Below are 13092 nucleotides of genomic sequence, written 5' to 3'. Positions count from 1 at the left end.
CTTCACAGACAATCCTGATAAGTGCAAAGTTGCAAATGTGAATAGTTCCCTTTATTACTGCAAGGATTTTTTTTATTTATTTATTGATAACAAAATTGCCAGAGCATTTCCATATGGCTAAGCATTTTGCATAAGACCCCCCCACCCCATCCAGCTAAAGCTAGCCTTGTTGGCAGAGCAGCCTCCTCTCCCGCACTTCACCCCCCCCCCCCCCCCCCCCCTCCCCGCACATTGCTTTGATGTGCGGTGATTGCGTCGGTGTGGCGATGGTGAGTCGGGTTAGTGCGGTAGGAGTAAAAAAAAAAAAAAAAAGGGGGGGGGGGGATGTGGTGGAAGGAGGAGGGGGAAGCAAAGACAAGCGTTCTGCAGTGAAAATGTGCTCCCAGTGAAGCGTAGAGAGACTGCAGCACAGTGAACGAGCCTGTGCACCAACTGCAGTCGTCCGTGTGTGTGTGCGTGTGTGTGTGTGTATGTGTGTGTGTGTGTGTGATGGGGTAATTACTCAAGACACAATGATTCAACACCTCGCACCCCTTCTCCTCTGATTCTTTTTTTTTTTTCTTCTTTTTCTCCTCCCTCCGACCCAGATCTCCTCACCCCTTGCCTACCAGGTACCGTCCGCTCACCGTAACGCCCACTTCGGGTCCGGGTGCGTTTGTACTGCGCATGTAAGTGTGTGTGCGCGTGTGTGTGTTCGTGTGTGTGTGTGTTCATCCCCCCCACCCACCCACCCCACATACTCCTACCGCAACTCCCCTTTTTGTCATTCTTCTCCCAACCTCATGTCTCTCACCCCTTCCTCCTCACTCCCCCCATTCACTCTCTCAGTTCATCCAGTCATCATCACTTGATGCGCACACGCTCGCTCACATGCACGTCTCTCGTCTTCTCCTTCAGCCGCATTCTGAAAGACGATGGATCTACTCCGTCTGTCCTCCTCCAAACAAACCCCCCTGCACCTCCACCTCTCCCATCGGTCCCTCTTTCTCTTCCAATTATTCCGTTCTCAGTCATTTCTGCCTTTCTCACCCCTGCTCACTCCTCGGCTCCCCTCCACCCGCGCTGGCTGAGTAAGTGCTGCAGCGTCAGTGCGTGTGTGTGTGTGTGTGTGTGTGTGAGGGGGAAGCAGAGAGCGGGTGAAGAGTGTGTGTGTGTGTGTGTGTGAGAGAAAGAGAAGCACCGGGGATTCTGAGCCTGGAGGGGAGCCGTGTGATGAGAGGGGGGCTCTTCAGCCTGTGGATGTATGTGCCAGGACAGCGTTTTCTCCCCCCACCCTCCTCCCCCGCCATCCACGCATGCATGCATACTTGTGCGTGAATGTGCGCGGAGACACAGTGAGAGTGGACACGCAAGTGTTTGTGTGTGTGCGTGTGTGCGCGTAACAATGTTGTCGATCAGTTTGTTTTTTTTAACGTTGTGCTGCCGTCGGTGTTCATCTCCATATGAGGACTGACTCTTCACCACTGGGCTTTAGAAACAGAGAACACACACATATACACACACACGCACGCGCACGCACGGAGAGACTGATGGTTGGACAGACAGTTTTCTAGGCTCCTGATGCTCTTGGTTCCTCTTGAGCATCCAAGGGTCCATTGCATTTCATTTGTGGGGCACCAGTAGCTTCACGCCAGCCCCATCACAAATTGGGATGGCAGACAGCTAGACAGGTAGTGTAGATTTCCCCCCCCCTTTAAAAAAAAAAAAAAAAAAATCCTGAATGGAGAATCCGTCCCTGTTCGGAGACTAATTTGACAGAAGGGTTTTGATTTCTTTCCTGTTCCCCGGACTAGGACAAGGTCTCCTGTCTGCAGGTTGTTTTTTTTTTTTTTTTTTTTTTGCTTGACATTGTTCTTTTTTGGTGGTGGTGGTGGTGGGGTTACAGGATCCTATCCCGGAGCCAGGAGGCAGATAATAGGCTGGCAGAGGAGACGGGACAGACGCAGGCATGGCTCGCCTCAACTGGTGCCTGGCTGCCGTCATCAGCTGGGGCAAGTTCCTCTTTGCCTGCTTCTTTCCTCTGCGGGGGGTCAAGCGAGACAAGGTAAGACCTCATGGACCGCTGATGGGGGGTGTGGGGTTGTTTTTAACGGGAGACCGACAAGCGTTTTACAGCACATAGAGGATGACTCCCGGACATATTGTCTTTTGCATCTCGCTACAACCAAAGGAGTGATTTTTCTTCAAGCCCAAATTCTCATCCCGTATTAGCCGTATCAAGATCTTTATCGAGCAACTCGACCATGTCTGCCAGCTAAAGTGTCGATACTGTGAAAGCGGACTCAGCGACTAGTCATGGACCATAAGCTTTTGGAGGACCGGTTGGTGTCCCTCTGAGCACTGACTCAAGGTCAGTGTTACAAATGTGGTCTTAATCCAGCTGCTCTAGATAAATGATGGGGGACCATTGGAGTCAGATTTTGGATATGCCGCTCGCAGCGAAACGATTGTTTCTCTGGATACATAGGGTCACCTTGCTTTCACAACTGCAGAATTTTAATGCATGATTATGGGACATTTGCATATCAAAAAGAATGTGTTCTCCATTTTCCGCCGCTGAATCTCTTGCCATGTATGCACGTTTCTGATTGGCGGGGAGTTGGGTCTCTTATCCCTGTGCCATGTTTGGGTCGGTCATGTGGCACATGTGTCTGCGGAAGAAAGGCCAAACAAAGTTTATTGAACGGTATCATCTGAATGTGCGTATGGCTCTTTTTTTTTTTTTTTTTTTTTTTTTTGCAGAGCCTGTGGTTTTATACTAAAACCTGCACCACAGTTGTTGCTTTTCAGTTTTTCTGTAGGAAATAGCTAATGATCAGTCATGTATAACATCAGTCGCTTACATAAAAGCATGAAGATACCAAAAACTGTGCCTGAGGAGATTCCCAAACAAATGCTGATGGACGGGATCATTTTTTTTGGCATGTTTCCTTTTTTCATTTATGAAAATGGCACAGAAATCTCAAGAGGAAAGACCTGTTTAAACAGCGGTTGTTTTAGGCAGAAAACAGTAAGCACTGTATCGACAGTGCTTTTTGAAATCTAAAAAAAAAAAAACGGTTTAAGGTCATCCTCTGGTACTTTTTATTGTGGTCATATCTATACGGCTGAAGGTGTAAAATGAACCAGATGTTATGAGTACATGTTTGTTGCCGTGTTGTTACTGTACCTCTGCTGCAGGCTCTTAGCAGTGGCATGCGAGAGACATTTGGACAGCAATGGAATTGTAATGCCTGGCAATCATTGGATTTTGTTCGTAGTGACGTTGTATGGAGTGCAGTGCTGCAGCCGCCCATCACTTCAAGCCCCAATACACTCCCTCCAACACCCCCCACCCCCCACCCAATTGCCGCAGCTCCTTATCTCTACACCCGCGCTGAATCCACCACACACCCCCTGTCGCACTCCCTCTCGTACGTAGATGTCGCGAATGAGAACTCTTTGGTCTCCTTGGACGCTTGTGTGTGTGAGAGCTGGTTTGTTATTTTCTATATATTGCTTTTACTGTACACAACAAACAAATCCAATCCCAAGTTGATTAGGGTTTGTTTTTTTCGCTCACAGCTTATTCTCGGCCGCTAGTGTCGTCATTGGCCAGTTTCTTTATTTCCCTGGTAATATGTTTAGTCCAGCAGGGCTTCCGTATGTTTGAATTTTGTTGGAATGGGGGGAAAAAAAAATCATAAAATGGATGGGGATTATTTGTGCTTGTGCACTATTTTAGTTGACCTCACCCTTAATGTGATCAAGAAGTCAGCCACATTTATTCAGTTAAAAATGCAACAGATTATTGCTTATTTAACTGTTTAGATATGTTTCATGATACAAAATGTACATTTTTTGTTCCAGGATCTTAGGAAATAAAATAATATGGCCCAATCAAATAAATAAAAATACAAAAAAAACCCATTATGTTTTGCCTTTTCTGTGTAGATTAAGCATCGCAGCCTAAAAAAAAAAAGTATTACAGTTCAGCTCAGTTTGTTTTGTGGATACTTTAAGCGAACTTTCTTCAATTATGGTGATTAAAAATAACTACCGAACAAACTATTTAAGAGTAGAAAGTTGGAAGTTGATGCACTTAATGAAATAAAGACAAATTTACCATTCCTATGTCATTGTTAAGATACCCCATTCCATGTGTTTGATCATCTTCAAAGAAGTTCCTACTTACCTTTGTATTGCTTTTGATGAAAATACTCTTCAGGTTTAGCTGATCAAGCGATTCGAGTTAAAAAAAAAGAAGCTTGCCGGAAACCACGATGCCTGTCACAAAATACTGTATTTTATTTCAGAATTGAATTGAACACTTTTTGCATGACAGTCATTCAGCATGTTGATGCTTCAGCTGCCGCACTGAAGATCATCACGTGACCATCTGGGGAGGTGAAAGTGGAGAGGTAAAGGCTCTGTCTTCCCTCCAAGGACCTCTGTGAGGTGTTCAGTTTCCATGGCAACGGAGCTCGCGCAGTCCCCACATGATAAGACCAGGTTACGACAGGAGATAGGGCTGCGAGTATTGTGTGTATATTTGACTGAATGTGAGCTGTGCAACTGAGAGATGGGAAATCAGAGAGAGGGGTAGAGGGATGATAATGCTGAGGGTTTCTCTGTATCCGTGTGTGTTACCATGGTGACTCAATGGCACTACTAAAGAAGGGTAAACCACACTTGTCTTCGCATGCAGTCTTTCTCTACTTACTAATTTGCCTCTTTGTTTCTCCTGCATTTCCTCGAATTCCCTTTCTTCTCTGTCCGTCTTGCTTTCTTGCTCAACATTTTTGTATTTTCCAGTTTTCATCAAATGGTCTTGTTGTCCTTTTCGTTCTTTCCCCCCTAATAACTACCGTTAATCTTTTTTTTTATTATACAACCTGTTTTCTCTACCCTTTCCCCTTCATGTTCAGCCCCTTCTGTATAATCTCATTTATTTTGTTCCCCTTTCTTGTTTTTACTTTCCTCCTCTTGTCTGCTTCCCCCCTCAACTACCCTCTCTGGTTCTGTGTTTTCTTTTTTTTTTATTTCCTCTCCTCCTCCGTATTCGGTATTTACTTGCTTGCCTATTCATTTACCGAATGCCCTCCCGGGCAGTAAATTCACATCAGGCAGTACTGCAGACAGCCAAAAGAGAAGATGGTGATGAGAAACCTGTCGAGTGAATGGCTCCTTATTCTCTCCCTCCAGATTTCCTCTCAAGCATATGCATGAAAACCTTATTCATCGCTTGTTGTGTTTTATAATACGCTTCCAAATTGCACTGCACGTAAAATGATGCAAGTTGCGTTGTGGGGAAACAGTGTGCTGGTACTGCACCCACAGAATTGCAAATTTCAAACCCTGAATGGTTCACTGTATTCTGGGCTGGCGTTCAACATGATGGATGCTTTGTTATTCCAGCATTAAAGCTTTAATGTGATGGATTCCTCAGCGATAGAAGAGGGAACTACAGAGGAATACTTATCTTCTGTCATCCTCTTCCTCTGTCTGAGCAGTGTATCCCATTTAACCCAAATATTTGAACATCTTGTCTAGAGTGTGTTTGCATTGGCAGAGCTGGTGATGAAATATCCATGTGCATTTGCTTGTATTTTCACATGTACTGTACATGTCAGATTTCTTATTCTTTACAAAGAACTGCAGAGGGCCGCAACACCGTTATTTTGGAGTTTAATGGATCGTTTACTGGCCTTGATCTGAAGTTCCTTTTCTTGTTTGCCAATTGTGTGTGAAAGAGAGTAGATATTGAAGGATGTCTGCTCGCCAGCATGTAACTTTGGCATGTTACACAGGGAATAAGGGGATAGGAACTTGATATCATTGAGTAAAAATGCTGCATTTAGAAAATACACCTCTCCCGATTGCAGTGAGTCTCCAGATCAACGTTTTTTTTTTCTTTATTAGATTAATAGCTATCCTGGATGTATACGGAATAAAAAAAACAGGGTGTGACAGGTACATGTGAAAATATAGGGGTAAATACAGGGCCTCTGGTCACCCACCTGCACAAAGAGGGTTGGTTGGAGGCCACTAGAGGCTGCTAGTAACCCAGACGAGACCAGTTAACTGCTGGAAAATGACGGGTGCTATGTAATCCAACATTGGGATAAAATCTGTTTTAATAAACAATTCAGCGGTCAGCAGTAGCAACATCAAATGAGCAGGATAATTCTCAGTCTTTCTTTCTGTCCTGCTCTGTTTGTTGACATTATGTTGAAATGAGCAGGAACATACACAAACACACACAGATTATGTGTCAGGTTAGCCTATGGATTGAGGTAAGTGTTACAGTGGAAGCGATAGAGTGCAGCAGGGATCAATAGAGGGTGTTTTCTGAAATGAATTGGCTCTTAGCCCTTTATGGATCTGACTGTGGACTGATGTAATGTCCCCACACCACTGATAAAATGTTGATCATTGCTGTACTTAATACAAATATGCACATGTAAAAAAAAAAAAAAACAATCCTCACACAGGGCCAGAGGTGTTAGCATGCTGGAAAATTTGGGATGCAAAAACATCATGTTTGGAACATTGAAAATCTTGTTTTATTACATAAAATAAAGTTTCCCATTTGGCAGTCAGTCCTGCTTCTGCCCTTTTAGACAAGGAAATGTAACTTTATTCTGACCACTTTCTCTTTTTTGCATTAGGTGCATGTAATCTTTGTTAAAGCGCCTGACTGGCCCAAGCATATTGGATACTGAACTGTTGTGCTTTTTAAGTTTATTACTGGCTCTGGGAATCTTAGTTTTCTGTATCATTTGCTACTGTCACTTTCAGATGTTCACATTGGATGACTTTCCTAACCATTCCTTGGTTCATTTCTGAATTTCTAATTTAAAGGATTAAGGAATATATATATGTTTTTTTTTTTCATTTTTTTTTTTTTGTCACTGAAGCCATTGTAACTGTCTCTACTGTCTGTTCAGGCATTATAGCTGGATTTTTATCTCTGGTCTTGTGTTAAAGATTTTCTTGACATTGTGTTCACTTATGTGTAAAGCAGCCATAGTAATGATTTCGTTTATTTTATTTTTTTTAAAGGATTATTGTTCATTGTGTTAATGTTTGTTTATCTATACAAATTCATTGAGTAAGAAAATGCTAATTTAGACTAACGTATCAATTAATTATTACTGTGAAAGAGGTCAGTGTGTGTGTGTGTGTGGATGTATGTGTGTATATATATATATATATATATATATATATATATACGTGTGTGTTTACAAAAGCCTAAATGTATGTGCCAATGGCCTTCCTTTGTGCACACAAATGCTGCAGTATGTGAAGTTGTAAATGTTAGCAGTTTTTGTGGTCACTTTGATCTTCGACAGCAGCCTTTCAGTTTTGTGGATATTATGAGAAAGTCAAGGCAGTCCCTTGCCCCCTAGAAAAGAGTGGGCTGTGTGAAACTGAAATGACAGAGCAAACTGGATTTGAGTATGCTTGCCGAAGGGAAGTGGGGGGGAATTGTAGGTGCAGGAAAAGCTGCAAGATGGTCAATGTGGCGTTTGTGTAAAGATCGAGAAGTGAAAGGAGGAGCTAACCAGGATCATTCGAGGGGAATTTTGGGGAGGGCAAAAAAATAGAGGGAAAGAATCGCTTCCCTTTTTTTCTTCCATGGAATGAAGTTACCAAACTTGAGCGAGAGCTTTGCTTGCTTTTAGATGGAAAAAAAAATATATATTCAGGATTCAATTCATCTTTTTAAATTCTTCAGGTGTGTTTTTTTTCTTGGAAGAAACATTTACAATACAACAAAACTGCAGTTATTTATCTTTTTCATGCGCTTTCCATCTCTCCGCCTGTCAACAGCTGTGTTGAGTATCTGAGAGAGAGAAAGAGGGAGAGCGAGAGAGAGAAAGAGAGAGAGAGAGAGAGAGAGGACGATGCAAGGGGCAATGCAAGAAAACGAGCAAGAGAGGGAGGGAGCTCAGAAGAGATCGACTGGCTAAGGAGAAAACAAGAGTAGCATTCCCCTCCCCACCTTTTGTGCACCTCACATGCCTAGCATGGATCCGTGTCACCAAAGCTTATATGCAGCCTTTGGGAATATCTGGGAATATCGTGGATTTCTTCAGTGAACTGGACAGACCTCGAGAGGCACTATTTCCAGGATGCCCTCTGTGTCTCTGTCTCTGCCCTCTGCTTTAGCAGGCAGGGCCAGGACTTGGATATGTCTTTCCTGCATGTTTTGGGTAAGAATTTACTGGTGGGGTAATAGTCTTGGCAATCACTGATGAGCAACAGGGAAAAGTAAAAGACCCACTTTACACATCACTTTGAGTCTGAGACCAATTCTGACTTGATCTGCATATTTACAAACCTACATCATTCAACTAACATCATAAAGACTTTTTGTCCTGTCACCTTGATAAAATATTTCAAATGATCTTACTTAATGTTTCTTGTTAAGTGTGAGTGACATCATGGTTAGGGTCTCCCTTGAAAAGAAAACCATAGCAGCAGGGTTTTTGCCTCTTAATCTTGCTTGTGAAGGTCTGATTTCTTTTTTTCATTCATGGGATTTAGAGACTTCAAGAATTATGAGGGAAACGTAGGTCCAAAAATAAGGAAGGCTTTATGAGCTGTCCTTTTCTCTCTACTCATGGGACGTAAACTGGTGTGAGAAAGTTGGAGATGTTTAAAGGGGGGTCTGGACAAAATTGAATGGTAAAAATGCAAGATTTCCCCACATTCTTCACCCTCCGGTAAAGAGAGATCGAGCAGGTGATTCCCATTGTATTTTGAGTAGTTTGAGTGTGTGGTTGGCAAATCTACGTTTTCCCTTCCGTGATCTGGGCAACGCTAATTCAGTTGACTGCTCAGTGGCGACTCATATCGGCGTGTTCTTCTGTCAAGTCCACGCGGCCTCTGCACTGGAGCTATTTCTGTTCCCTTCTTTATAATTTAATCTGCTGCTGCTCACTGCTCCTATCTGGGACTGACTGAGTGTGTCAGGAAAGGGGGGCTTTCCACGCAGCATCAGGACTGTCCAGGTTGATAGAGCACACAGATATCACACGCACCTATATTCATACATGTGTGGAGATGTGAAACAATTTTATTTTTTTTTTCAAAAATGTGAAACCTTGAAATTCTTTCAATTGTTCATTCTATAAAGCTGATCTATGCATATTGTAATGTTACGATTTTTATGCATTGTGTCGAACTGTTTTTTTTTTTTTCTTTTTTTTAATTCTTGTATACATAGTGTGTAATCGCAGCCAAGTGTTAAATGCGGCATCTGCCCTACTTTTCTGCAGGGAAGGATGCAAGGAGAACATGGCATGGCAGTGAAAGAGCTCCCACGCAGTTCATGCAAAGTAAAACACTGAGTTGGCTTGGAATCCTGTGGTATTACCCCTCAGTATAGCAAAAAAATGAGTGGAATATTGAAGAGGAAACTCCATGTTAGACAAATCAGTGTTGTGAAGTGTTACATCAGAGGAGAAAGGAGTAACACATAGAAGCTGAGTGACATGCAAGACGCAAGTTCTAAGAGAGCATCCTCAATACATGCTATTAATAATTTATCAGGCCAATGCACTGAGAGAGAATATTAGATTTGACATGCTGACAGAAAACGCCACAAATGCTGGCTAGTTCCTTTGGCTGCAGCCAAATACATCCATGAGCTGATTACTTCGCTGAAATGTCCCAAGCAGGTCTGTGATGAATACCAGTTCACCAGCGGCTAAGCTTTAAAATGTGATATCTAGGTTCTAATGTTTAAAATTATATTTACGGTATTCCCGGGTGACACTGTTTTTGCACAGACCAAAGATTTTGTGTTTGTTTTGGTGCTCTTGACTTGACAATTGAAACGATAATATTCACTTTAAATCTAAAAGAAACTTTGCAAATGTAACACTTATTTCTCGGTAGTGTCAGTGGGTTATGGAAGTTCAAAGATTACCCGAAGGCACGTTTTAGCCAAAATAAAGGACCCTTTTTTGATTGAAAATGGTACATGTAGCAAAAATCCATATTTATTGAATGATACTTTAATGCTAAATATTAGGAAGAATATTGTTCTTCATTTGAATCATGTAAATTTTGAAAGATTCAGTGCAAGTGCAGTTATTGCAGCCACATCTAGGAGCAAAATTTGCCTTGAAGACTGTCACCTGAATTCCAGCCAGAAAGTCTTTATGTGTAAATGATCTCACACTGGTGTATCCAACTTTAAACAGTTTTTAGGCATAAAATTTGAGTACCCATTTTGGGTTCAGTGAAAAAGAAAAAACTTTGTTTGTTCTCATACAATCTACAAGCAAAAGCAGAAACTACTGCCAACTTTCTTTTCTTTTCCCTTTAAACACTGAGAACTTCTTTGGAAATGTAGGTCCCCATCTGCTGGGGTTTAGTAATACTCGGGATGGGAGCAAAGTCCCCATATATCATTTATCTACAAGAATCTAATTAGTGGTACTTTCAAGTTGTCATGGGAAATGTTTGATCTGTTATTGTTTTTGCAGTTTTTAATCTTTTTTTTTTTTTCCAATTATAGCATGAGGAAATTGGTTAATCTTGAAGATTCCACACATTGAATTGCTTTGACACGACATGCTGTCAACACAGCTGCAGATTTTTTTTTTTCCATCCAATAACCTTCCCCAAAGCATCCTTGAATAAGCACATTTCATAAATGTACTTTTTAATCACCAGTCATTTCTCTAATATGTCTCTGAACTAGACCCAAAGAAGTGCAACAGCAGGTCACAGCAGTTTCTCTTTAAGAGTATATCAGAGTCCTAGCATCTTGTAGGCTTCAAACGTATCCAAAACATTACTTTTTATTTCTTCAAGTGGAAATGATGCTCATATGAAAAAAATATCTCCTTGAATCTGTTTTTCTTGACCTTGATTGGCAGAATTCTGCTCTAGATAACAATCAATCAAGAGCGGTTTTGAAATTACCACGGACCCACTCCAGATAGACAGTCTGAGAAGAAACTGGACCAATCAAGACAACAGATTTGAGTATTTTGTGTGTTGGATTGTACAGAACCAACATAGACTAGACAGGCGGAAGGGCAACCAGAAGTCACTGGATGAGTGATAAAATTATTTTGTATTTTTTCTTTTAAACAATTTATTTTAGTCATTCTTTCTAATTCGGTATTCCTTACTGCAGTCCAGCACAAAGCAGCTGAGATGCTGTAGGGCAAGATGCATGGTAGATCCATCATGTCTTCAGTTGTCTAACACGGTCCCTTATTGACTGAACCAAATCCCCAGAGAGCTCTGGAAATCAATCACGCTTTGATTGGACCATACTGCTTGCCACGCCTCTACGTGTATTACTGCTGTGTGAGTGTGTGAGTGACATGCTTATGTATGTGTCAGTGTGTGGCCTGGTGTATATCAGGAATGCAGTTTCTCTGAGCTAATATGAGTGTAGCCCTGCCTTGATATAACCTAGTGTTGAGCGAGGGGATTCTTGAGTAATGGGTCTGCCTTGGTGTCTCTACCTATGGAAGGACTATTTCGGGAAAAGCATCCCCTTTATAGCTTTTCCCGGTAATATGATTTTACATTCAAAGTCTCTTCTCGACTCGAAAATCCCTGTAAAATCAAACTTGCCAAAAAAAAAAAAAAAAAAAAAGCCAAACCAAGAATAACTTGAAAGTTGATACCATTTTATTCTACTTCTATGGAGCAAAAAAGTTTATAGCTTTTTAAGCAATGAAAATATTCACGATTTTTTTTTTATAAAGAATTTCAATTTAATATCTCATTTGAGCATTAATTCCTATTACAGAGCTATTCAGGGAACACGGGCCAGCATAGAGGGTCAAGTACTGCCCTCTGGCCAGATCAGCAACTTTAGTCATTTGTAAGGTCCTGACCTCCTGCAGGAAGAGCTGTCAACTATATCTGTTACTCTTATGTGAGTCTGCTATGTCGTCTAGTTTACTCCTGGGGAAGAGGGGGGTTGATACACACTTTTTAGATATTTGAGAAAACATTCATCAAAATATTTGTTTTATTTATCATCAATCACTGCAAGTGAATGTTAGTCATCGAGGACATGGTGATTTTTTGTTGAAATCTTCCTGTCTTGGCAACTGGACTTGAATTTCTTCACTTGAAGACGTGTCAACCCTCTTCCAAGAGGCTTTTTCAGTTCTAATGACCTGTGGGGAGTTTTCAAATATAAGTACCAGGTTTTTGGGCGGGTCCAGGTTATGGTGGCTTGTTGTGTAAATGGAAGAGTTGGTCTGCAGGAACTAGGTGTAAGTGGGGTTGTTATGCTAATGGAGGTGTTGTTTGTTGGAACAAAGGAACAATTTTGTGGGATTCCCTGGATTGGAATATGAAAAGGTAAAGCTAAACAAAAGAGTGAAACCTGTTGGATTACATGAACTGAGGCTCATGTGGATGTTACCTGTGGCTGGTTCCGTTATTGGGTCTTTCCTGGTTGTTTGGAGGATGCAGATGTGGCTGGTCCGTGTGTGCAAATCCGTCTTGGTATCACAGTACGGCGTTTGTGAAAAGTTCTCTAAGGCCTCCTCCTCTGTTCAGCAATGTTTTTTCTGTTTTGACAAAGATGGCTTCTTTGACTTCTCTCTTGAGACCCGCCCAAAAACCTGGCAGTTATATTCGGAAACTCCCCGTAGGTCATTAGAACTGAAGAGGCCTCTCGGATGAGGGCTGAAACATCTTCAAGTGATGAAATTCAAGTCAAGTTGCCAAGACAAGAAGCTTTCAACAAGAAATAACCGCAGGTAAACTAACAAGCAATGCTACAATAAGGGCTCAATAATGCTCTATGCATTGAAAATAGATCAGAACATTTAGAACATTCTGAATGTGACTGCCTCCATCTTTCCCAGGGGAAGCAGCTCAGAGTCGTGTTGTCGTCTCTGACAGAGCAGCCCCACACGGACATCAGCTTCTCCTTTGCCACTGTCCAATTTTATCCTGAGTTCCCGGCCAATTTCTTCCCGTGTGTTCTACAACAACCGTTTGTCCCTGAGCCTCTGGCAATGTAACACCATAAATGTTCTGATGATTTCACATTAACTCAAACAGCCACTCCTCAAAATATTTCAGCTACTTCAGACACAGTTTTGAGATTCAAGC

The 13092-nt window shown here is 41.9% G+C and overlaps 1 protein-coding gene across 27 annotated transcripts in view; it reads left to right on the top strand.

The window, feature by feature from the left end:
- The first annotated feature begins 547 nt into the window (after window positions 1-547).
- The window catches only part of tns1a (tensin 1a), a 100738-nt gene continuing 88193 nt past the window's right edge, over window positions 548-13092 (top strand). For 24 of the 27 annotated variants that reach the window (XR_015106279.1, XR_015106280.1, XM_086148390.1 and 21 more), the window contains exon 1: window positions 1811-2044. Coding sequence is in view for 25 of the 27 variants with exons in the window: in XM_086148390.1 (XP_086004516.1) it covers window positions 1949-2044 (96 nt within the window). In the remaining 2 variants the exon portion in view is untranslated. Of the gene's footprint in view, window positions 612-1810; window positions 2045-7615; window positions 8199-13092 lie in introns of those variants that run through there. The other 3 variants (XM_086148367.1, XM_086148394.1, XM_086148366.1) reach the window with 2 other exon arrangements.

Source organism: Fistularia commersonii, chromosome 6 (genome assembly GCF_037954325.1).
Source record: "Fistularia commersonii isolate RoL2024-O1a breed Wild chromosome 6, RoL_Fcom_v1.0, whole genome shotgun sequence".
NCBI lineage: Eukaryota > Metazoa > Chordata > Actinopteri > Syngnathiformes > Fistulariidae > Fistularia > Fistularia commersonii.
The sequence above is the reverse complement of the archived record's forward strand: the minus strand, read 5'-3'. Positions and strand labels throughout refer to the sequence as shown.